We start from the raw sequence: 27,006 nt of genomic DNA on the forward strand, positions 1-27,006 counted from the left end.
TTTTTCTTAAATCTTTAGGTGTTGGATTCAGAGTTGGAGGAGAGACTGGAAGTAAATACTTTGTACTACAGGTACACTATGGGGATATTAGTGCTTTTAGAGGTAAGTTTTGAAATGTTGGAACTAAGCACAACTTCTAATACTATACTATATTGTTTAAAACAGATGCATTAACTGTTATCCACATAATAAAATGAAGAATTACCCATACCCTCTGCCCACTACAGGACAGCTGCTTTTGTTTCTTTTTAATTTGGAACTGTTGAAGGAATAATTTTTATTTTAAAAGTTATTTCTGTTATGTACCTGTGCATCCTACTGTGTTTCTCTTATGCTGACTTTACAGAGGTCTTCTGCTTCCCAGTATATTGTCTTATCTACTTGCTCCTACTCCTATTAGGAGTGCTGCTCATTCTATACAACACTGTCGGAAAGTGTAGGAAGGAACTGGTAGTTTATCTGTGTTACTATGAGCAAGCCATTGGGAGAGTCTACAGGTTCTGCAGTAGCAGGGAGGTTCTCAAACACTCATGTTGATTCCTTATCTGCTAATCCACACCTCCACTTCATGAGCTCCTTCATTGTGCACTGCACTAATGCACCAACCCCACAATCCCTTTAGACACTGCTAAATACTCATACATGTATCTCTCTAGACACCTGTTGCTCTACCTGTGGTAACTATGCACTTCATTTAAATGTCCCTTTTCATATTATAGAATCATTAACATGAGGAAGGAGCCCTGTTCCCAAGGCAACTGAGACTGGTGCTTGTTACTTCTGCTACATTTAGTCTAACTCCAGCTGCATTCCGGGGTCAAATTCTTGTGTTCATGAGAGTATAAATATTAAGTAGATTTGTTTGCTTTTGTAACCACACCATACTGACATATATATATATATATATATATATTCCTCCAAATTCTCTGATTTAACATTATATTTCTGCTTATTAACCTGATACATTTTCCCCGCCAAACATATTATTAGATTCTCTCCAGCAACTAAGTCTACAAGTAGATGTCCATCTCTGCCTATAAAATACCCTCTGGGAAATTTTCTGAGAGAGCCCCCATGTGGTGGGAATGCCCATAGATTATCAGCATTTAGAACTAGGACAGTAAATGCAGTTTCCCTCTGGAAAAGGATGTTGAAAACAATAATTTTATGCAATTGGAAAAGTACTGTAGTCAGATATATTATCAATTAAACAAGCTCCTGTGGACCCACATATGAACCTAACTTTCAGATAAAATATTTTTATATTAAAAAGATACTTTGAGTTTAGACAAATAGTTTTCCATTTTTGAAACAGAACCTAATCTTAAATTTTGAATTCTTTTTAGTGCTGAGACAAGGTTTTGTTGAAAACAAAGAAATAAATAATGTGTGTATTTGAGGACAAAGACAGAAATTATCTGCTCTAAAAATGTACCATTTTGGTGTCAGTAGAAAAGGCAGATTCTAAGACTGCTGACTTCCAAAGTATTGACAAGACTGTATTTTAAGAAAGCCTACCTGACCACCACAACTAAAGTAGCTCATCCTACCCACAAACACCTCCTGAACTCTAATCTTCAAACCTCTACAAAACCCTAGGCTTCACTTTTCAACCTAATTCCTCTTAGTTTTGTAAGTACTCCTAACAGATAACCACATTAATACCCTAGAGAAAGTGAATGATATATATATATTAGGTTTTTTTAATATGTTACTATAATAATTTAATTTAAATTAATTTCTTATTTATGAGGAGTTAATTTTGTTTTATACTTTATGTTTACTCTAGGGGTAATAAAAGGTGCTGATATTTTAATATATAAACATATAGTTATTCTTTATTGCAAGAGACAGATGAGAAACTTTATGTAGTAATGTTTTATTTTCTCTTGTTTGAGTATACTTTTCCTAAAAGAAGGCATATATGAGATAGAAAGATTACTAGTGCTATAATTCATATAATTATTATAATATAATAAAAATGTAAACAAAACAACTTCACCTATGGAATTCATTCATTACATTAGTTAGTAGCTTCTTCCTTAAGATATACTTAGAATAGTAAATAAGCACATGGAAAAATATCAAATCTCATTAAAACAATGAGATAGTATTTTATATTTATTAAATTGGGGATAGGTGGAGATTGAATTATAAGACTCTGGACTGCCAAGATTTGAGTGAATCTGGTACAGTTTAGGAGGTTACATAAATTAGTACAATGTTTTGAAAACCAATTCTGCCATTTCATATATATTCAATACATAGCATTAAAATCTTGTCTGGGCTTTTATCCTAAAGAAAGAGATTTTTTTCTAAAAATGAGCTACATACCTACATTTATTTATGCACCATTAATTATTAATATGAAAACCTGGGAAGTTAACACATGTCCCTTAATAGGATACTGGTTAAATAAATGGTATAACAATAAAAAAGCAAATAATAAAATTTAATACACACTATATAAAAATATATGCACACTTTTATGTTTACCAGGATTATAAGGAACAAGGAAAAAAAGGAAATAGGCAATGAACAAGAATGATTTTTTTCTTTAAAATATTATAACATTGTCTTTATTACATTTTTAAATTCCAAAAGTAGGAGCACCATGTTAACTTCTTCAGCACCTGCCAGTTAGTATACTACATTCCCACTCATATTCTCATGATGAAAAAAGAATTAACATGAATCTCTACGTACCTGATTAAGTATTATAGTAGTGACTTACACATTAAACAGGTTCTGTGTTGTGATCTCATACTTACCTCCAGATGTACCCAGAAGTAGAAAATAATTATATAATAGTCATATCTTCAAATTATTAAAAATGCATTAAATATGTATATGTTGTATATGAATATATTACATACATACACATAAATACACACGTCCGTATATAATCATATCACTGCTTCGGGTACCAATATCAGTGAAGATTTGAATTTCATGGCTTTAAAACAATTGATGGCATTTTTAAGTATATAAATTGTAAACCAGAAACAAAGTAACACTACTAGGAAATTACTATATTCTACTGAAAAGTGAGGAAATGTGTGGCTTAAAGGTATGTGCATTTTTCCACACCAGGAAAGTTTTAGAGAATTGAGAAGCCTAGAACTCTTCTTTAATAAAGCACAGACAGTAGGCTGGCACGGCCCGCCTGTAATCCTAGCTCTCTGGGAGGCCAAGGCCAGAGGATTGCTTAAGCTCAGGAGTTCAAGACCAGCCTGAGCAGGAGCGAGACCCCATCTTTACTAAAAAAATTAAAAAAATATACAAAAAATATAAAAAATTAACTGGCAGGCACCTGTAGTCCCAGCTACTCTGGAGGCTGAGGCAGGAGGATTGCTTGAGCCCAGGAGTGATACAATATCAGAGAAATTATAACCTGAAGCCAGCTGAGTATGTCTTGAACTGTGACTTCCATTAGTTGGAAAAGATTGAGTGTGATTTTAGACTTGAGTTCTGTAGGATTATATGAAATGTTTGTTTTGTTTTGTGTTGGTTTTTTGGAAATTGCACAGAATGTGAAGCTGTAAAAGCATCATTTAAAAACAATCAATGATATTGACTGCCATGTCAGTCATAGTGTCGGGCTTGTGCCAGTGCTGGGTATACTAATCTTCCTGCCCTTAGGAGTTTAGCGTATTCTAGCAGGAGACAAGCACAAAAGGAGTGTATTTATAGGCAGCAATAGAAATGCACACCAGACCTGGAGACAGCTGAGAGTCGAGAGGTACAGGTGTGCCTGGAAGGGGTGGGAGATGAGTTCTGGGAAAGGCTTCTTAGAAGCCAGAACCTGAGCAAGGTTTGGAAGAGTGGTCAAAGTAACAGTATGCACAGAGACGCAGCAAAGAAACAGCCTGATAGACACAGAGAACTCTGGGTCGTTTGGCATTGCTAGAGTGTGAAACGCAAAGGGAGAAGTGGCAAGAAATGAGGAGAGAGGTAAAAGGTGGGGACTGAGCTGTAAAGATCCTTGTTAGGACTTTATTCTTAAAGCATTCAGGATGCTCTTCTATTGAGCAGTAACCTGATCAAATTTTCATTTCCTGGCGTTGTTCAGTCCTGGGCTGGAGCATGTGGAAGAGCTACTGGCCTTAGGAAGAAAGGATTGGGGCTGTAGGAGGCCAGAGTGAGCCAGGGCTGGGGGCTCAGGAAGGACAGAATAATGTTTTGAAGATGTATAAGCGTCTTAATTTTCTACAAATTAATACTCCATGGAAAGTAGAATGTATTCTCATCGGAAATGAATGTCCTGTGTAGGCAGTGGCACAGGGTTTGGTGACCAAACACTAAGTCCAGACAACTTGGTAATGGCACATGCTGGTTTTGTTACACTCACCAAGCTTCTAAATCTCTCCTCAGCTGTAAAAAGGGATCATAATGGTTCATATGTCATAGTTACCCATAATATATAGACGTTTGTTACTTTTCAAGGGTGTTGACGTTTCTCATTGTGTTTAGACACGGAGCTGTGTTCATGTCTGTCATGTTGCCAATAATTTTCCTAGTTATGCTGTATTTCCTATTCTTCACAGCAGTTTTTATTATTCGTACTTCAGCTGTACAATGATAAACTACAAGGCCAAGTTCCTGCCCTTAAGGAAATTAAAATAGTGGCAATTGGGGATTCCTCCAAGTCTCCTCCTCTCGCCCTTTTTTTGACCAAGTTTTTTCAGCAAAGTCTTGTTTTGAAGAGGAAATTTCTCTGAGATTGTTGCAGAATGCTGCCACATTTCTTTTGGATGTTTTGGCCCAGGGGAGTCTTATGAAAACTGGCCTTTCATTTCTAGACTTTCTGACATTAGCTTACTGATCTCCAACAAAAATAATTCATTTCTCAGACTGGAAATCCCATGCACTTACCAATTGAAGTCGAAACTGATATTCTTAGAATGGAAGTCAGGATCTCTCCCCAACTGTAGATCTCTGACTGTCTTTGGGTTGGCAAATTTTCCAAGCTACAGTCCACTTAATATCATTAAACTCTTGGTGCAATGGGAAAACTAGCAGATATTATCAACAATACATCACACACAAACTCTCTCTCTCTTTCTCTCTCTCAGGGCTTGTTTCCATACCTTTATCATAGCCTTCAAAATACACCTGCATTTTGTACGTTTTAGTGTGTTCCTGGGAGTATGGCCAAAAGATTCATTTTTCTTGGAGTGGGTATTTGATACTTACATTCTAAATTAAGTGACTCAAACCTGGAAATCCTATTTCCAACTCTCCTTTATATGAGTTCTAAGAAGTTTAGTCTCTAAATTTTGGGGGTTATATTAGTAAAATCAGATCATAAAATTCTAGTTAGAACCCTTAACAGAAAACCATTTTGAAGAGCCAAATTTTTCAGAATGTTATGATTTTAACCCCTGAAGTACTATAACTTTTAAAAAATGTGGATAGAAATCATTCTAGAATATGTCTTATGACGTATGTCTTATGATGTTAAATTAGTAATGTATGTTAAATGCCTCCAGCTGTGCTTGACACAGAGCAGATTGGTAATGTTAGTTCTCTTTGTCTCCTTTTCTTCATCATTTTGAGCTATCATAGAGAATATCAACTCTTGTGCTAGGATGTTTTTTCATATTTTTAGGAGCACATAGAGTTTTTCTATGTTGCTGGGCTTATTGCTTCCTCCTACTGGCTTTTCTGTATTTTCTCTAGCCTCCGTTGTTAGGCTACCTCTGTAGCTCATTTTAATTCAAACTGTGCACTGCATGGAGGTAAAGATTAGTAAGAACAAAAGTCTGCCCTCATATGGCTCCCTCCTGTCCAGTGGGGTCAATACACGTTAAGACGGTATCAGTAATCATGTGAGCCAGTACAAAGTAAGTGCAGCGAGAGAAGACACTAAAATGCAGGCAAGATCAAGCCTAGTTTCAAGTTGCCAGATTGATTTCCTATAGGCACCTTTCTCCCTCGTTCTAAGTGGATGCTTTAGATACAGAATGTAGACAGCCAAGTTTCTTATAATTATTTAGAGTAAACAGATGGACTTGCAACCCTTAGGGGGAACTTTTTGAATAAAATGATGGGAACTCTAGTGCCTGTATTTGGTGACCTTCAGATTTTATTTCTCCTTGCCCTCTTGCTTTATTCCATCTTGGCTGTGATCCATGTAGGTGTGGCTTCTGCATAGCTTAGTTCCAGGCAGGTGAGTGTTACAGGACTCAGGGCATGCATCTGTGCGCACACACACACACACACACACACACACTGAGTTCCTATCTTACCACAGCTGGAGGAGGAGGAGTAGAGTGAGCAGGCAGGAACAGTGATAGTGGCTGGAGGAAGGGAAAATAGAAGACTCCAGAGGAATTGTAGTTCTTCTGTGGCTCCAGCTACATCTCTGCATCTTACAAAATTACTGCCAGGAAGCTATTGGAAAAAGCTTTGAAATTGTGAGCCCAGGAAAATCCCTTGCTCTAATGCATTTTCGAACAAGATGGAGCAGAGATCAGTGGCAAGGTAACTGCACTTAAAAGTATTTCATTCCAGTATGAAGCAGGCTATTCTGACTTCAGTGTAAGCATTAAGTGCTCCTGACTCCCTGATACTTGATTGCAGGGATAGTGGAAAACTGGGTCAAATATTGCTCCCCATTGCTTCATCTGTTTTCTTTCTCTAAATCTGTACAAGTAGCTTCCTCCGGCATGCTTTTTAGCAAAATATACCAAGCCTGCTTTTGGTCTCTGCAAAGGGAGCACTACTGTGGGTCAGGGTATTTAAACACATGTCTTTTAGAGCATTTTGGATTACTTTCCATATTTAAGAATCTCCTTTGAAATTGCAAATATGAGAGGGGAGGGTGTTTGTTGTTAATGATTCTCCAATCCCAGTTGAGATGTCTTAAAGCCACTGAGTTTCTATGCTGAAAGGGAGACATAGATGGTGCTCAGCCTAGCCTTACCTGAATGGGATCCTGGCATGTATATAGGCCATCCATCCTAATTCCCTTCCAGAATAGACCATAAGGATAATTCTCTCACCAAGATCTTTCATTCCAGAGCACACAAAATGTTTCCAAGTCCTCAGTTCCGGGGACGGCAGACCTGCTTAAGCCTCATCCCCAGTGGACACAGAAATGTGCCAGGAAGGGTACACTTTACCTCAGTTTCCCTTTTCTTTCCCAAGGCTGTAATATTCATGTCATCTGCCATGCTAAGTCTTCTTTCTTCCCTCTCTAACTCCCATTTCTGATTTCTCTAATAGTCATTGATATAGGGACACAAACCTTTATCCAAATGCCTCAGGGCAGAGGTGGTTTGGAATTAAGAGCTTTTAACATTTTTGATAGATATTCAAGTGCATACATCATGCATTACATTATATCACCGTGGGCAGCCTGAGGCACCGTCCCTAATACACCAATATTTCTATAGCAGATGTTCAAGTATTCCCACGAACAGGGATAAAAACATAAATAGCATCACATTCATTCAGGTCAGATTTTGCTGCCAAACTTTAGACTTCCAGAGCATTTTAGATTTCAGGATTTCAAAAAGTTCTAGTATTAGAACAAAGAAACATATTTCTTAATATTTAAGTTATCAGTTAAAATATTAACAAGGATTGGAGGACACTGAATGTATTTGCATACTTTCCCATTAGAAGAATTTTCTCTTCTGAACTTTATTTTTAATCTTTTGGAAAAGACAGTAAAACATCAAAAATAAAAGTAAAAAATTATTAATATCGCTACCATTGGAAAAAATCTATAAAGTCCTCATCAATCCCACCTCCCTTTCTCTCCCTACCCCCACATCTCGACCCCCAGGTGATTCTTGTTTATATCTGCCAACTTTTCATTAGCTTATCTCAACATTTTTATATACATACAGAAAGCACAGATGTATATATGCATTTGTTGTGGCCTGTTTACAGGACGGAGGATGAACACAGAACATAAAACACAAACGCAGAAGACAAAGAAAAACACAGACACACGTACAAATGGTTGACTCGAGTAATAATACACTGGGTCCATTTTATTTTTATACTCTAAAAGATTAAAGTTAGTTCCTTGTAGGTAACCACCCAGGCTTGGCAGTGATAGCCATAAATTCCAGAACTCGTAGCCTTAGGGAAGCAGATATCCCTTGACTCAGAATTTCCAGGTGGTTGCTCTAGGCACTAGGCATAGATAAAGGCCCAAGATTAGCAAGGATGGGCAAGGTGAGCCACAGGGGGCATTTCTCATCCCAGGCTTCTCTTAGGGTGGCCCCCTAAGATCTTTGGCTGAACCCTGGCAGTTGTGCCTGGCTTAGGTCGCCCCTCCCTTGAGAGGTCTTACCCATCATTGACTAACCAGCCATCTTATGGGATGTACGCAGCAATCACAGGAACAATGTGTTTATCATGTGGCCTCCAGACCCCCAATGCTGTAGGGTGGGGTAGCTCAGCTTGTTTACAACTCAGGTCCTTTGTTATGCCTCTAGGCAACATCCTTGTTTATCACAAGGACCTTGTCCGGAACAGATTGCTTTCAAACACTCTGGGCAGAACAGTACATTACTCACTAACTTTAATTCTTAAACTAGGAAAATATATGTCAGTCCCCTACATGCATTTTTACTTTTTTCTACAAAACTCAGATCACACTCCCCACAGATCTGCATCAGTTGTTTTTCATTTAACAATGTACCCTGGGTGTATTTCTGTTATAAATAATGGCTGCTTAGTATTCTGTTGTGCAAATATACTCTAATTTGTGTGTCCTGTTCCCTATTAAAGATGTTTAAGTTTTGAATTTTTTGCTATTACAAGCAACATTGGAAATGTTTTAGATAACCATGTATTTCTACTTCAGGGTAGATATCTAGAAATAAGATTTTTGGGTCATGGAGTGTTTAAACCTTCGCAGATTCCACTAAAGTACCCAACAAAACAGTGTTTTCCCAATTTGCAGTCCACAGTGAATGAGCAAGCTCCATATCTGTACCTGCACTAGTTGTTTGCACTTTAAAATTTTTGCCCAGTGTTTACTTAAACAAAGCATCTCCTCATAGTGTTTCATTAAAAGAATTAGAATTAACTGCAAGATCTTAATAGAATTACCTCTAAAGTATATGATCTGGGTCAAGATTTCTCAAAATCGAATCAGACTTCTACCTGCACCAAATTCTCTTTGGGTACTTTTTCAAATGAAAGTTCCTGGTTCAAACTGCACCTACTGAATCAGATACATAGTCAGTAGGGCACATAGGCAGTGGTGTTCTGGAGCTGGATCATATAGGCTCACAAGAACCAGTTGTAATTTGCAGATATTTTGTGAGCTGATTTTTAACAATAGCCATCATTAAAAATAAAGGCAATAAACATTCAAAGAATCATCATCTCCTAATTATTTTACTACATTTTACTATTATCTCTGTTCTTGAGGGTATTAACATCTGTTTTTTCTGTGGGGTGGAAATACTACAAAATGTTGCTTTACTGCTCATTGCTTCCTAACTCAGTGTTCAGTGATGTGATGTTGGTAGCTTAAAATTGGCCATGGTAGGAGAATTTACACCGTGAAATTGACAAGTGCTACAAGTTAGAGTTTGATCTATCATTTTATTGGTTGTCTAGATCTAAGAAAATGATTAGTAGTGTAGATTATTGTGAATAGCCAAAAAAAAAAAAATTGAGGAATATTCTTCCAGTATTCACAAACTATTATCTAATTCGAGTTTTGCTGACATCATTAATAAGCAAGTGCAGTTCCAAAATATGTTTTTGATGTTTCAATAAACAGAAGTATCAATAAACATTCTCGTCTGAACTATTCACTGCCAGTTATAACTGTAGGTGGCCTATGGAAAAGTTTGGCAAAAATCAAGGAAAGAATTCTGTGAGAGTCAACTGCTTATATGGAATTCACCATAAAGAGTATTGCATTTTTTTTTATTATTTATAAAGTGTGTGCTGCAGATTTTCTCTGGTAAAACTGTGATAAACTTATATACACACACACATACTTATTTTTTTTCAGTGAGGCAATATATTACCAGCATACCACTGCACCCAGGATTTTGAAATTTTTATAAGCTCCCTAGTTGATTATTATGTACTTCTAAACTTTGACAACTGGCGTTCAGATTTTCCAAGTAAGGATTGAAGTCACTCCTACCTTTTTTTCTTGTACTACAGGTGTGTCAGGGCAATCTCCTGGGGCTTTTGTGACACAAGCAGGATAATTTGCATTTGCGAAAATAAGTTTAATTAAATCTCAATTCTCTGAAGAAAAAGGGAGCTTTGAAAGAAGAAAATGCATTTAATTACTGTCTGGTTATTCTAGCAACTTTATTTCACTTAGACAATCAAAAGGCAGTTTATTTTTATTCTTAGCTTTTTCACAAAATTTGGTATTTAGATTTTAAAATGCCTTAATAGAAGGCACTCACAATGCATATATTACTTTCTTGGAGATCCTCCTCCCCATGTATACATGTGAAAATACTCCTTCTTTTCACATGTTATCTAGATAAACCTTTTTGAAGAATGGGACAAAATAAGTTACATCCCTTTACTTTTTGCATATTTTATTTTTAAGTGAAATATATGTAGAGACAGAGTCTAGAAAGGGAGAGGACCATGAGACCAACTCAGAGAAAGAAAGGACTGGCAAGAAGGTAACATTCATTGTGTGTGAAATTTCTTAGCCTCTTGAGCCTTTTCAGATAAAGGAAAGAGGTTGAAACGTGGGCCAAGAAGGCATTGTTGGGAGGAAAACATGGCTTATATTTTCTTTTCTTCTGAAAATAAAGAATAAGACCAATAGATCTTATGTGTTGTGTACTAATTCGTTTTCAAAGCGCTTCTTTTTAAAACCAGAGACTGAGAACAGAGAGTTCAGAGTGACAGAATGAGAACCGCATAACTGAGAGTGATCTTCTGGCCCAACCCATCCATTTTACAGAAATGAAAATCAATGCTCAGAAAGTTACGTGACTTGCCTTAGGTAGTCCACTTTTATTAAAAACTAAAAGATTGTAATTTGTATTGGATTTCTCGTGACAAAGTTCATGCCCTAACTATATAAAACAAGTAAGGGAGTCAGTATTTAAAAAAAAAAATCATTTGAGCCATAGTTACGAAGAGGAGTGAACTGAAGCACAATAGAATGAATATTAATGAAGATCAGAGTGGTTTACCTCATGTCATTTGTGCCTTTTCATTTTAATGTCTGAAGTAATCCCTTTCTCTTATCATGTAGGGATATTTCTAACCAGGTTGCTTGACAATCCCACTGATTTCAGATGAGTTGTAATCGGATGTTCTTCATGTTCTTCTCTAACCTTCATTATACACAAGCAGCTTGATGTGCGTCATAGGAATGATTTTAGGACTATTCAGTACCTCTCAAATGATCCAGAAGCAGCCTATTATCCTGCAGTATTTTTGTTCTTGCCAATCGCTTCACATAAATGTGAGCTTTCTGATTCTGTAGCTTCCTGCATTTCAACTTTGTTAATCATCTTCAGTGTGGAAGACTAACGATCCTTATTCATCTTATCCATTCCATGGGACACCTGTTTATTTTAATATCTAATTGTGGCCATTAAGTATTGGGAATTACATTTCCATTCATTTGGTTATGAAAATATATGCAAAGCACTACAGCATCATTCCTTTTTTAAAGAATATATTCAGAATGTTTTTTATCCCTTAAAGTGTGGATTTAAAGAAAAAAGCAGTTCAACATTGAACAATATAGTATTTAGCTTCAGTGATGTCTTTTTGGGGAAAAGAAAAACTCCTACATGCAATTTAGCATTTCAGACTTTTCAGAAGTCTTTTAATTCTCCTAGTTGTTTTTGAGAAAGCCTTATTGCTTTACTTTCACTGACCTGTTTGTGACTCATGTTTTTTTAAACAGTTGTAATTATTAATTCCCTTTTTTCAAACTGGTCAGAGCTACATAGTCATCAACTAATTAATTCCCTGTAAATTAAAAGCAAATACCACTTATTTTTAACCAAAGGAAATTAAGAGGAGAAATGAAGTTATTTGCCCATTGGCTCACAGAAAAATTACAGCTGCAGTTCCGTTTTAGTGAAATTTAGCCCAGGGTACTGGCAGCACTAGCCGAGGTATGTTTTTTCGCTCACCACTCTTATTCCCACGGGTTTCCTGCACTTCACACTGCCCCTCGCTGCTCCTTTCATGGCCCTGACATGTCTGTTTATTATTTTCTAAAAATTCTGGGAAAAGAAAGAAGTCGTTAGAAGGAAGTGTTAGGATTTGCACATTCTATTTCCCCTTTAGTACTAATTCCTTTTATGTTAGTTGACTATTTTACTTACAAAATGGAAAGGATACCCTAAATAAATACATGGCCTAGGCCAGGCACGGTGGCTCACGCCTGTAATCCTAGCACTCTGGGAGGCTGAGGCGGGCGGGTTGCTCAAGATCAGGAGTCCAAAACCAGCCTGAGTAAGATCGAGACCTCCCCATCTCTACTAAAAATAGAAAGAAATTAATTGGCCAAATAAAAATATATAGAAAAAAATTAACTGGGCATGGTGGCGCTTGCCTGTAGTCCCAGCTACTTTGGAGGCTGAGACAGAAGGATTGCTTGAGCCCAGGAGTTTGAGGCTGCTGTGAACTAGGCTGAACGGCACTCACTCTAGCCTGGGCAACAAAGTGAGACTCTGTCTCAAAAAATAAATTAATTAATAAATACATGGCCTAAAAAAGCATTCGACGAAAACAATTTGTTCATAACATTTAATAATATTTACAGAATATTCTATTAGCAAAATAAAATCAAACCACCCCTAGATCCAGAAGACAACCTTCTAACTTCCCTATTTCTCCCAAGAGAACATCATTCTCCTATTTGTCCAATTTGAAAACTTTTCACCTACTCTCCATTTCTTCTCATTATATATTAATTCTTCTTTTTTCTATCTCTGAAAACTTTCGAAAGTATTTCTTCTTGTAGGGCCATTTTTCTTCTCCCATACTTTGTAGCCCCATTTCTTTGCAAATATTTCTTATTTTTGTTTTTCAACTTAAGTGTGATGTATCCCCTCCTAATAATAACTAAAATAAAGTAAAATCTGATCAGTAACCACAGGTCCGTGTACCCTGCCACTTTATCTTGTGATAGAAGAATTAAAGTCTAAGGGAATTTTGAGAGATAATTTGGGTCACCAAAGGGTTTCAAAAGTTTTCCATTAATGTAGTAATGATATTAGTACTTAGCATTTATATACTAAATTCAGAAGTGCTTTATAAATGTTACTTTATTAATCCTCGTGCTACATTAAACATAACATATGGAATGACTGAAAATTAATGCTACATCAAATATATGAACTATAATATTCAAAGTGTATTCCCTAATTAATACCAGGGACTATATACATACATTATTATATGTAAATTACATGTTTTGGTTTATTTTTTCCGTGAAGAACCAAAATACAATACAGAATAATACTTTAAGTTAATGAAGATAATTGGTTTGAAAACGTAGCCACTAATTTTAGGTTGAACTTCAAAAAACATATTCCAATGAAATTATAGCTTTTGCAGAATATAAACTTTCTGTTTTTCAAACAAAATGGGATAGTTTTATTGTCAGGTTTACCTTCTCTTTATCAGTCATGAGCATTTAGAGGTTTAAGTTAAACAAAAGAGGGGCAGCACACTGTTGCACAAAATATTAATAGCTGAGAAATCCAAAGGGGATAAAAGGTAAATCTTTTATATATAAAGAAAATATCCTCAACACTCTTCAGAAATTCATAACAGAGCATTTTATATGAATAATATGTTTTCAACCTCATATTTTAAATAGTATTAAAAGAGTTTCGGCTGGGCACAGTGGCTCATGCCTGTAATCCTAGCACTCTGTGAGGCCGAGGAGGGCGGTTTATTTGAGCTCAAGAGTTCGAGACCAGCCTGAGCAAGAGCGAGACCCTGTCTCTACCAAAAATAGAAAAAAATTAGCCAGGCATGATGGCGCATGCCTGTAGTTCCAGCTATTTGGGAGGCTGAGGCAGGAGGATCGCCTGAGCCCCAGGAGTTTGAGGTTGCTGTGAGCTAGGCTGACACCAGGGTACTCCAGCCGGAGCAACAGAAAGTGTCTCAAAAGAAAGAAAAGAGTTTCTTTAATTAAAACTCTTCAAGCTCTTTTTCATTGCATGATTTATTTTAGCCAATACTTTCTTCATAGCTCCTAGACTTTTGCAGGTACATTCTGGTCTCAGTGGGAAGAACAAACACTAATTGGGAGAATGCAAAAGAATTCAGATTTTTAAAAAATGAATATATGTATATTAAAAACAGAGACAAGGGAGTGAAAAGTGGTTGATAGGACTTTTGGCTGGGAGAAAGGGGAAATAAAAGAACACAAATATTTCTTAGTAACCAAGTATAATATTTATAATTGTCCAACTAAAACCCATGAAACTAGTCAACAGGCTAGTTAAATATGCCCGGTGTTGGTGCAAAAACTAATAAATGTCTCTTTCAGAAAGACAAATGTTTATGGTATGTGCATAAATATAAAGACTGAAAACTGAATTGTCTCAGGAAGGGGCACAAGTAGAGGATTTTTGTTTCTGAATTTGAGTGCTGGTTACATGGGTTTGTTAGTTTTTTTTTTAATTCCTGGAACTGTACCTTCTGATATGTGCACTCTTCTGAATATTATAGTTCAATAAAAAGTTCAAACACCAATCAGTAAATTTAAAACATAGCACCATATTTTCAAAACATACTGTATTTACCTAAGATTGGTGGGTTTTGTCTTTTAATTTTACTTCCTTGGAAGTTTGACTCTGGAGCAGGTTCATAATTCCGAGAGAAGAAATAGTGTAAATCATAAACTTCACTGTAGATTCCTTTTTTTTCCCCCACATTCATAAAAGATGGAAACAAGAAACTGCTGTGACATTAGTCGTGCCATAACATCCTCCACACACGGAGCGATTATAAAAGCAGATTGGGGAGCCTGTCTCCCTGCCTTCCATTTAATCTCTTTTGGGAACAGCACAGGCCATCATTTGCGAAAGTCGTCTTCTTTGCAGGATGAATAAATGCATTTTCTCTTCCTTGCCACGAGGCAAATGGAAGCTGGTAATTTCTAGTCCCATGGCAGTGAATACAAAATCAAAAGAGGCTAACTCGATGCAGTGACAGCTTCAAAAGGAATTCTTTTTTGAAGATTTTTTTTCCCATAGTGCTGGTTTATTTAGCACTGAAGCTTGTCTGCTAACCCAGCTTTCAGCAGCCTCCAGGAAAACCTCTGTGTAGCTGGTGTTGTGTATTAACAGTGCCCCTATTTCACTTATATTTTGCTAAGCAGATACACATTTGCCATGACAGCTTAAGGTGTTAGTGCTTTTCAATGGGGACTATTTTATCTCAATGTACCTGTAACTGGAGAGTCCTGATACTCTTGAGTATATGCTTTCAGAGATCCATAAATTCTCTAGCAGAAATTTGGTGACTCAGATTTTGTTTGGAAGAAATTCTAATTTAAAAAAAAAAAACCTTCACTGAGGGATAGATACGCTTGAAGCTCTGACTTGAGGGGGGAGGGGAAGCAAGGGCAATATACATAACCATAACAGTTGTGCCCCCATAACATGCTGAAAAAAACAATAATAATAATAAAAAGAAACACACCGAGAAAAAAAAAAACCCTCAATATACACATTTGCTGGTTAATTCGGATGATCACCTTTTTTCTGAGTACTTTTAAGTGACTTTAGTACCTGAGTTTATAATCTAGGCGATACCAAAAACAGAGCAAAGGAATATGTCTTAGCTTCATTAAAACCAGGTTCCTTTCAAAATGCCTATGCCCGGAGTGAGCACAAGACCTGAGTCTGCAGTTCTCTCAGTTGGGTTTATTTTGTGTGTGTGTGTCCATCTCTCTGCAGCAAGGTTTCAGTTGCACAGAAATCACCTTTTTTATATAACGACAGAGCCCAACTGCATAGAAATATCTTTTTATGAAAACAGCATGGCCCAAATGACACAACTGACAGCAATTTGTTCCAGTGCTAAGGAAACTGGCTGTGCTGGATCTATTAGGAGACCTCACTCTTCATTCTCCTAAGGAATTTTCAAAGTAATTTTAATTATATGAAATTTTCTCTGACTTTGGAAATTAATCCCCAAATAATCTCCTAGTCTTGATCACCTTGGGAGCCATGATTTAGTCTTAGCAAGACATCATCTGTCCCATTAATTTAAGGTTATTAATTTAGAACAAAGAACCATAAGGTATAAAGATAAAGACAGCTCAATAGTCAAATAGTTATTACACTATTGGTGTGAATATATTATTATAAAATTACTTGCATTTACTATGCTATCCCTGATTCATTTCTGTTTGTATGTTCAAAATAGAAAGTAGAGAAAGTGGCCTTTAAATTATGTTCAGAACACACAGGTATGATACAGATTAGAACTATTTGCTTTCAAATTTCCTAAAATACGTTTTTATTATTAAAGATGTTACTTCTTTGTTTTTCCTAAGGCATGCTTTTTTTAATAGCTCTATAAGGAAAGAATCCATTATCCAAAAGGGTGTTTGGGATAGGAGGAAATGAGTGTGTCCTATCCTTTACCTTCCTGGGAGAGTGCGGTGAATTAAAATCCACTCTTACCACTCTCTTTCTGAAGAACTTTTCCATTTAGTGGGATATAGTTTATAACAATACTTTGGTTCCCTCAGGATCCATGGTTAACCTATCCTTTTACTGAAGCAGGAAACAACTAGGACAAGATGAGCTCATGAAGTATAGAGGGCTATCTCTAGAGGGAAAAATTAGGAGACCAACCGACTTCCAAGAACCTAAGATGTAATAGGTTATTATCATGCATTATTCCACATACTTACTTTACTACTTAGCTATGAATCCAAGCAGGAACTACACGCTATTATTAGAAAAGCAAGCTAAATAGTTTGGGATGGATAACCTCATATCCCATGCATTCATCTTCCATTAAGAGAATTGAGCTTCCTGCTTAAGTGGATGTCCTTAAGTACCACGGGTTACTACTTATCCGTTCTTGCTTAATTCCTTTATTTTAGCTTCAGGATATTTCTCAGATGAAAGGCCTTGGAAAAGTCTCTAAAAGCTAGAACTCTTGCTTTTTGTTTGTTTGGGGAAATAAAGTTTATTAAACATTAACCTTAGAGAATTAGATTTTATACTCAAGCGTGCCACTAGTTAGTTGAATTACTTTGAGCAACACTCTTATCTCTGTAGTCTCCTTTTCTCTGTCTGTAAAGTGTAAGATTTGAACTCCATCATCTCTGTGGTCTCTTTCAATTCTGAAATTCTTTGAGTCTATATCTTTGCTAAAATCCCTTGCTGTGGTTATACATCTCTGCCTAAGCAGAAGAGAGCGATTTCTCAAAAAGGGCAAGCTGAGAAACCTTGTGGAGCGATCATTCAGTTTCATCTTGCTTAAGATTAGATTCTGATTGAATGCTATTTTCAAGTCTCATCCAGTGTCTGGAAATACTCATTTCTTTCATTACCAGACTCCTCTTTAAAAATCTTACCACCCAACCACCTGCACTGCAACACTGTCCTATGTGTAATATTTTTCTAAGGCATTATTAGACTCTGTTATTTTACATTTCTTTTTTCAAATGATTCTTTCAACTTTTCCACCACAAATGTCTTCACCATTACAAAAGCTCTTAGTACATACACATGTGACATTATAATGGAATATAATGACATAATGAAATATCCTTCTCAATGTCATCTCATACCTATCTAGTGAGTGAAGTTTCATCTCCATATCTTGAAATCCATTAGGCCGAAATTTATCTTACTACAAGAGAACAACAGTTATAAAAGATCCCTTTAATAGGGATGTCTTGGATTCAGTTCTCTGTAAATATATAACATTGGTAGCTAAAGGTCACGAGTGTACCTTGGAGAGAGTGAACCCTGGAAACCAGTGCAAGGCAGGATAGAACAATTAATTTACTTTGGAATAAGACAACTAAGAATAAATGAATCTACTTGAAAAGAAGAGCTATTAGGACTTTTGCATGGTAACAAATGCACAGAATAAGTGAATGTAGATTGAAACAACTTCAATCAACATAAAAATGGCTTGTTCTCTTTTCTACAAACATAGAATTCTGAGGAACAAACATTTTCTAGTCCCAAACTCAAAAACATCAGATTGTCTTGGATCTGGTCAAGGGGAGCTTTTTTACTGAAAGTCATGAAAGGATCTTGAAATATAATCAATTTCTTTGTACTCACATGGCTTCTAATTCAAGAATTTCATTTTAGGCAGACCATGGTATTTATCTTACAAAAAATTCTTTACTTCACTTAAAATTCTGTTCTGTATCTACCTAGTACAGAACCTGCTGATAATATCCTTTTTGTGCAATATCTTTAACATTCAAAATTTTAATTACAATCTCTTTTCTTTTAACTGTTTTACTCTTTTAGTGTTCCCATGGTCCTTTTCCCCCTTTTTTCTAGTCCTCTGTTACTACTTGGAGAAATTTGATGTGCTTCACTTTCTTTAATTAAAGAAATTCCAGACTTATAACTATGAAAATATATTTCTTAAAAATAAAATGTACTGAAATTTTTGGAATATACCAATAGAAAGAGTAATAAAAACTAACATTGACTAAATTTTTCCTATTCTCTAAATGAGTGCTAAGTTCTTTAAGTTATCTCATTTGTAGACCACTTAGCATTTCCTACTGGTATAAATATTCATCACTAGTATTAATGTACCAAGTATTAAATAACCTTTTAGATTTCACTTATTTATTTATTTATTTTTAATTACTTATTTTTTGAGACAGAGTCTCACTTTGTTGCCCAGGCCAGAGTGAGTGCCGTGGCGTCAGCCTAGCTCACAGCAACCTCAAACTCCTGGGCTCAAGCAATCCTTCTGCCTCAGCCTCCCAAGTACCTGGGACTACAGGCATGCGCCACCATGCCCGGCTAATTTTTTCTATATATATTAGTTGACCAATTAATTTCTTTCTTTTTATAGTAGAGACGGGGTCTCGCTCTTGCTCAGGCTAGTTTCTAACTCCTGATCTTAAGCACTCCACCAGCCTCTGCCTCCCAGAGTACTAGGATTACAGGCGTGAGCCACTGTGCCCCGCCTAGATTTCACTTATTTTAAACAAAGGAACTCAGTGAACACCTAGCTGAAAACTGATGAGGGTTAAGGCACTAATGCTACATAATCACACACAATAATTGTGTGCAATAAAAATATACAGATAAATTTCAAAGTTTATATCTAACAAATTTGACATGTGGAAAAATGTACAGTGTTTATATTGAAATATAAATCAGGTGGAATAGTTTGCTTCCTTTTCTGCCTTTCATTTGGACAAATTCAATCCTATAATTTCAGATCATTTTAGTTTTTTTACTCATTACTATTCTCATCTTTTTTTAAGCAATGGGATTCCATTTCTCGGGTCTTCTGCCCTGGGTTAATTTTCCATCTATTCCCTCTCCTCTCCTTTCTCCTGTTTACTTTCATTCTCATCACGGAGTCTTTCCAACCAGCTTGATCAACTAGGATGTGATTTTGATATTCTGAGTTCATTTTCTGTACATTTCTTAACTCATTTTTGATTTCTTTTTTTTTTTTCATTTTGTGTGGTAAAATATTAGCAGAGGCATCACTGTATTTCTTGATTGTAATTAACCTTTTAAGTGGCATTCTTTTGTATAATGATGGATGTCAGAGACAGATTTAATATAGCCTCGTGAATGGAAATGAATTTTCCTGAGGTTTCCTATCTTACGGACTAAGCACTGCAAGAGAGCAGAAGGGCAGGCAAAGTCAGAGCACACTACAAATCATCAGTGAAATGTGCAAAACTAGCTGAAGTTTTTGAGTTCACAAGAAGTGAGATCAGCATAGAGGTTATGTAAATAATAATACATCACTGTGGCAAGGATCATGTTGGAGTCAGAAGGTCATAATCTTTGCGCCAAACACTGGGGCTGAAATATGCTTCTCACCAGAACTGCCACCTGCTGTAGGAGCAGCCGTGGGTCCAGCAGCTTTTCAGGCCCCCAGACCACCTTGTGTGAAGGAGTTCAAGTTGCTCCTGCTGGGATGTCTCACTGTGTGTATATGCAAACATACGGGCTTCTCAGCTAAGAAAGTTGTTCTATAAGAGATCAGAATCTCCTACAATAATAAAATTTTAGATTTGAATAGCACTAGACTTCAATAATGCCTAAAACCTATGAAAACCCAAATTATGGGCTATTTCAGTTTTTGGAAAGTAGAAAAGCCAAGTTGTTTGGGACAGCCTGGAACAAACCATTCAGTTTAGCAACTTTTCTGAATGTTTCAACAATATAGATAAGGTATAGAGAGTAGCAACAACTTTCTTCTATGGGCTTATGCCTAGTATCTGGTATTTCTCCAGGAAAGCCAATAACTGGTCAGTTTGATGATTCAAGAAATACTACAGACTGCATGAAACAATAGGGATTTTTTTTTTTTTTTGCTGTTATGATGCATTGGCAATTACAACAATTAATGAATATGAAACTACTCTGTAAAATATAAAGCACCATACAAATGAAAATTTATTTTTTCTTAAGTATTGAGTTATAATCATTTAAAATGTATCAGTTTGCAATTTGTTTTTTACATTTTCCTATTTAAAATGTGTGTTTCCATGTGTATTTTCAGATAATCACAAAGACTGTTCTGGTGTGTCCTTACACCTCACACGTCTACCGTAAGTAACTTCAGTTTTCCTAGATAAGCAACGACGTGAAGATCTTTGTGAACTTAAAAGTGAGAAGTTCACTGTGTTATTACCCGTGAATAAAAAATGAACCAAAACTTACCAGCTTAAAATAACCACATATTAATTATCTCAGTTCCCTGTGGGCTTGTAATCTGGGAACAGCTTAGCTGGGTCTCACGTAGAGGCTGCAGTCAAAATCTTGGCTGGGGCTTCAGTCATCTTAAGGCTCAACCAGGGAGGAGCCACTTTTGTTGGCAGGATTCAGTTCTTTTCTGGCTGTTGGCTTAAAGTTGCCGTCATTTCCTTGCCATGTGGACTGGAAATGGCCGCTCCCAATATGGCAGCTGGCTTCCATCATAGAAAGTCAGCAAAAAAGCAAGAGAGGGCATGCATGCTAGAGGGAAGCCAGAGTGTTTTTACAACCTAATTTTAGAAGTGACATACCATCACTTTTGACATATTCTGTTTGTTAAAGATAAGTTATTACACTTATTTTGATCCACATTCAAGGGGAGAATATTAGATAAGGATATGAATGTCACAGCTAGGAATCATGAGAGCTGTTATTAGTCAGAGTTCTCTGAAGAAACCTGAACCAATAGGATATGCATATATTGAGAGAGAGAGAGAAAGAGACAGAGATTTATTATAAGGGATTGGCTCACACTAATGCAGGGCTGACAAATCCAAAATCTATAGCACCAACTGGAAATTCAGGGAAGGGTTGATATTGCATTCATGGATCCAAAGGCAATTTGTAGGCAGAATTCCTTCCTTTTGAGGGCCCACCCACAATAATCTGCTTTACTCAAAGTTTGATTTAAATGTTAATCACATCTAAAAAAAATTACCCACCCAGCAACATGGAGACTGCTGTTTCACCAAACAACCAGGCACTGTAGCCCAGCCAAGTTGACTTGTAAACCTAGCTATCACAGGAACCATTTAGAGCTTGCCTTCGCAAGAAAAGAAGGGATTTGTGTATATATATCCTACCTCTTTTTCTATATTATTTCATTCTAACTTTCACAAGGAACACATTTTATAACCTACTGTATTGAGGTATAGTCTATTTTTCCAAGACAGTAGTTTTGACTTTTTCAGGTTATTGAGAAAAATATTACTTTTTTCTGCAGACAGCCTTTAATTGCTGGCATGTACCTTATGATGTCTGTCGACACTGTTATACCAGCAGGAGAGAAAGGTGAGTAATGGTATTTTAGTATTTACCACTACCTCATTACCTAATCTGTAGGAATGGACTTGCAGTGTATTTTTTAGAAACTTAAAATGACTCATATCTTTGAGTCCTTGAAAAATAAACCAATTCTTTTTTTTTATGATTCCAAGCCAATGGTTTAATACTTTCCATTCTTTATTTATTGAGATGCTAAGATGCCCTGGGTAAGTAGTGAGTTGTATAAATTAAAGAATAAATCTTGAGTATTTTAAAAATCAATCATTCTTTCTTTAAATGCAAAAGACACACTGAATAATGTGCAGTAGCATAAACTACTACCTAGAAATGTTTAAAATCAAGAGGCTAGCAAACCCAACACTGATTCCATCTTTGAACTTAGACATACTGGGCTTATTTCCTTACTTGCAAAATGGGGATAATAGCTGATTCTCCCAAGCTGAGAGAAAGATATGAGAATAAGCATAATATTATTTATCAATAATACTCTAATGAAAGGAACATATTAAAAATTGTTCATTTGTTTTGACTGGAAATCTTTTAAAGTTAATGACCAGTATGATCTTTTTCTTACTGTTCATTTATCTATTCTAAAAGAAATATTCATTGCATAGCTACTGTGTGTTACACTGTAAGGAAGAAAAAATATATGACAGCAGGAACTGTCAATCTAGTGATCTTCCATGATTGCATAAAATTTTTCAAAAATTCTTTTGTTCTAAAAATAAAAACCAATTTTTAAGCTTTTTTCAACTGGGTAAATTTCAAGATAAAGGCAATAAATTAAGCTTATGTTTTCACTGACAGGGTATTTTGATTTGATCATGGTCATCTTGTTTATGAATAAAATAAAAATGTGCAATATGGGAGGTCTTAAGTTCATTTTAGTAACATGGTGGGCCCAGAATAAGTGCATAATGTCTATTGAGTACATGAGTGCATGTTTTCTTTGTAAGAAAATCCCAGTGCCTACCATCTTGTGAATACCATACGCATACTTTTAGAAAAGAATAATGTAATTTTCCAGTTGAATAGTGACTTTTTTCTGTGTTTTCATTTCTCGCAGTGGTGAATTCTGACATTTCATGCCATTATAAAAATTATCCAATGCATGTCTTTGCCTATAGAGTCCACACTCACCATTTAGGTAAGAACTTTAAAGTACATGCTAAATTATAAATGTTTACCACTGTGCTTGCTAGTGCTATAAATGTAAATTATATTTGAACTAAAGTCTGTTTCATTGAAAGTGATTTTACACAATGCTATGAAAAGTTTTATGCTGTTTCATCGTATTGTTTTCATTAAGATACTCAGTATTTGGAGTTCTGAAAATATTCAGATATTATTTTAAAATAGAAGGGTAAATATGTCTTTTGTCTTATAGTACTTTATTATATGATTATAATCTGTGTTTATTACAGGTAAAGTAGTAAGTGGATACAGAGTAAGAAATGGACAGTGGACACTGATCGGACGACAGAGCCCCCAGCTGCCACAGGTATGGAGAATCATATTTAATTTTGAGAGAAAAAATATTAACCAACAGCAAATAATTTTTAAAAATCCTATACAACCCTTGTGAATTTCCCTGGAAACTAAAAATCTCTAAATCTGCCTTTACTGTGTATCTGAGCTGTATAACCTCCTTTTTTACAACTTCCAATTTGGTCCTTTCCTTATCACTTCTCTCAGTGTAATCTAAACATGTTGGCAAAGTCTTCTCTCTCCCATCCTTTCATTAAAGACAGTGTTCAAATAGCTGTTATTGCATTTATTCTGATTTTTATGAGATGCATTTGCTAATAGTATTTCTTTATTTCAAAGTTTGGTACTCTTGTCGTAAAGAAGAATTGATTAATTAAAAGTGAACTCTTCTCATTTAATTTTGTGTGTATGTGTGTGTCTGAGTATGTCTGTCTGTCTATCTCTCTGCCTGTCTCCATCCTCTCTATCCAGAGTGTGCCAAGCTTCCCATTATTAAAGCATGTGGTTCTGGGTTTTATTAATGATGTTAGTGAACCACTGTGATTGTCTTTTTGGCAGGCTTTCTACCCTGTGGAACAACCAGTAGATGTTAGTTTTGGTGACCTGCTGGCTGCAAGATGTGTATTCACTGGTGAGGGAAGGACAGAAGCCACACGCATTGGGTATGATTCTATACATTTCACCATTTAAAGAGATTTTATTGGGACAAAACATGATTGTAGGTGACAGCTAGCTTTGTGAATAAATTACACAATTTTTTGTCCTGTCATGGAGAATTATAACAAACTAGAGCATTTTATCGTTTCAAAACTGATTGATTTGGATAAACCCTAGAACATGTGCTCATTTTTTCATACTTCCTTTTTTCCTGCTTCTTCAAGAAAGACCTTCAACATCACACCTCACATGTTATAATTACCACAGGAGTATATGTCACTTCCCCCAACTCATCTTAATAAAGAAAATATAATGATTATGAAAATTTTTTTCTAAGTGTCCTTTTGTCCTTTGTTCAAATTTAGGCAAATGTATTGGGTGCTGTATTTGGTAGTACCCACTATATACTCAGAACCATAATTTTTTTCTGCCTGTTAAACCTTCTGTGCATTCAGTAATTTCCAGTTGTTTAGTCTGCCAAATAAGGATAATAATATGCTGCACTTTTCCAAAAGGGAATGTCAGGACTTTTAAAATAATTTTCAAAATACTGAGCCTCCTTCAAATATGTTTTATAACACTAAGTAAAATGTTCACAACACTATGAACTCTTTCACAAAAGCTTACCAAAATAAACACATGAAAAACAAAGTTTCTTATCATGCTTTTTGTTAGAAATGAATCAAGGAGCCTCCTTTTCATGTTAAACTATGTTTTAAATATTTACTGATGCCACCTGGAAGCTAGAGTTTTAAACCATTCATCTCTTAATCAAAGAGTAGTTACAGAAAGTGATCATCCAAAAATATGCATTAGATGCACTGACAACACTAACTATTGGCTGTAAGGGAAAAGGGAAAAGATATTGGTGCAGGTAGAAAAAAGAGGGCATTTGGTATGGTGGACTTTTTTATGCACTCTAAAAAGGCTTTTATGCTAATAAGCATCAATTTTAAGGCTAAAGGCAAAACATATAGAAAAACACTATCAATTTATACTAAACAAGAAGTTTCCAACAGCTTTGCTTTGGGATAAATTTGATACATTTGGGAAAGAGACTCAAGGAAAGCAGTAAAACTATTGTGTGACAGGAAATGATGATAAGAAAAGGGTTGGCAAAGTAGACATAATTAGATTTGAAAGAAAGAGTCTGACAATTCACTTCTTAGCTATCTTTACATACACAAGGTTATATGATTCAGAGGGTATTGATCAGCTGTTCTTCATTTTATGTCAGTGTAGAGCCACGGGAACTTTACTTAAATGCTGTTGGGTTTTTTTTTTTAACCTGTGAAGTAAGTAAACAAGGAAAGTAGTAAAAAATCCCTTTCAACATATTACATGCATTGGTTAACAAGTTTTAAGTGTGGAAAAAGTAGAACTTTTTGCTTAGAGGTCTCGTTACAATTTGGGAGGGTTTACAACTTTGAGCAAATTCTATCCTTTGAGTTTTCCTCTATGTGGTAATAGAAATTAATGACTTGTTATAGTACTAGGATGGAAGGCCAAAGTGATCTCTAGAGGCCTCTTTCAGTTTCATGCGTCTAGAATAATTCTTCTCTTTTTTTAAATGTGTATTTTGCTTTAAAATAATACCCTAAAATGACCACACTAATCTACCCTTTCATAAATCTCATGTGGAATAAAAGAAACTCCATTTTGTAATATAAATGAAATAGAAAGGAATAATAGGAAATTAAGTTATTGGGTGAGTCCGTATTCTGAATATTTAATTTATACTACAGAAGCAATTTTTTTTCCCAGTAGAATGACAAACTAATAAGACAAGTTTGAGTAAATTTAAACATGCATAGAAATCCTCATAGTAATGCATAATATTTCTGCAGCACTTAAAATGCTTTTCATTTTTAGAAAGATAACAGCAGCAATGCATCTCTGTTTTGTAAAATGAGTACAGCCTTCATAAGGTACTATAGGATCACAGTTGAGAATGTAACCAGTAAAAAAAAACTAGTATTTTATGGTATCTATTAAATTAAATGATGCTCTATAATATAATCTCCCCTCCCTTTTCTCTCTTCCCACCTACCCCTAGCCCACATACACAAACACTCACTCCCACTAGAGACAGGCTTGAGCTCCAAGCCTGAAGCACTCAAGTTGTGAAGAACATTTATCCAAATATAGGCTGGGGCCAGGTAGATGCCTCCTCCATGTACTGGGAGAATTACTGGCTCTACGTTTTAAACCTTCTTGTTCTGCAGCCAGTAGGAAAACCGTGTTGACAGTGGCCTACTAGCAATATTTTCAGTTGAATGATTCTTCCACCAAAACCCATCTTAACTCTGTATTAAGCTGGAAATTTTAGGACTGGAGAAAACTTTGCTTAGGTAGAACAATCATTGCTAACTAATAAAAAGCACTTTTTAAAATAGGGGCTGATTTTCCCATACAAGGGATTCATCTCCAAAAAAAAAAAAATAGGTGGATTTAACAACCTCAGTGTCCATTATGGATGAATGGATAAGAAAATGTAGTATATATGCACAATAGAGTACTATTCAGCCTTACAAAAGGGGGAAATTCTGTCATTTGTGACAACGTAGATGAATCTGAAGGACATTATACTGAGAAATAAGCCAGGCACAGGAAGATACATACCAAATGATCTCACTTATATATGGAATCTTAGAAAGTTGAATTCATAGAAGTATAGAGTGAAATGATGAATACTAGTGGCCAGGGGTTAAGGAGGGAGGGAATGGGAGTTGTTGATCTAGGGGTGCATAGTTTCGGATAGACAGGAGAAAGGTTTTCAGATCTATTGCACAGCAGAGTGACTATAGCCAATAAATATTGTCTTTTTCAAAATAATAATAATTTACAATAAAATTATTGTATTTTTTACTCTTCATTTGAAGAGTAAATTTCAAATGTCTCATCGTAA

The 27,006-nt window shown here is 35.7% G+C and overlaps 1 protein-coding gene across 17 annotated transcripts in view; it reads left to right on the forward strand.

The window, feature by feature from the left end:
* The window catches only part of PAM (peptidylglycine alpha-amidating monooxygenase), a 269,177-nt gene that overhangs the window by 164,753 nt on the left and 77,418 nt on the right, over positions 1–27,006 (forward strand). For all 17 annotated transcript variants that reach the window (XM_076008209.1, XM_076008207.1, XM_076008212.1 and 14 more), the window contains 6 exons: positions 19–102; positions 20,695–20,743; positions 21,892–21,959; positions 23,020–23,100; positions 23,378–23,454; positions 24,000–24,103. In XM_076008209.1, coding sequence (XP_075864324.1) covers positions 19–102; positions 20,695–20,743; positions 21,892–21,959; positions 23,020–23,100; positions 23,378–23,454; positions 24,000–24,103 — 463 coding nt within the window. The remainder of the gene's footprint in view (positions 1–18; positions 103–20,694; positions 20,744–21,891; positions 21,960–23,019; positions 23,101–23,377; positions 23,455–23,999; positions 24,104–27,006) is intronic.

Source organism: Microcebus murinus, chromosome 11 (assembly GCF_040939455.1).
Source record: "Microcebus murinus isolate Inina chromosome 11, M.murinus_Inina_mat1.0, whole genome shotgun sequence".
NCBI classification, from domain to species: domain Eukaryota; kingdom Metazoa; phylum Chordata; class Mammalia; order Primates; family Cheirogaleidae; genus Microcebus; species Microcebus murinus.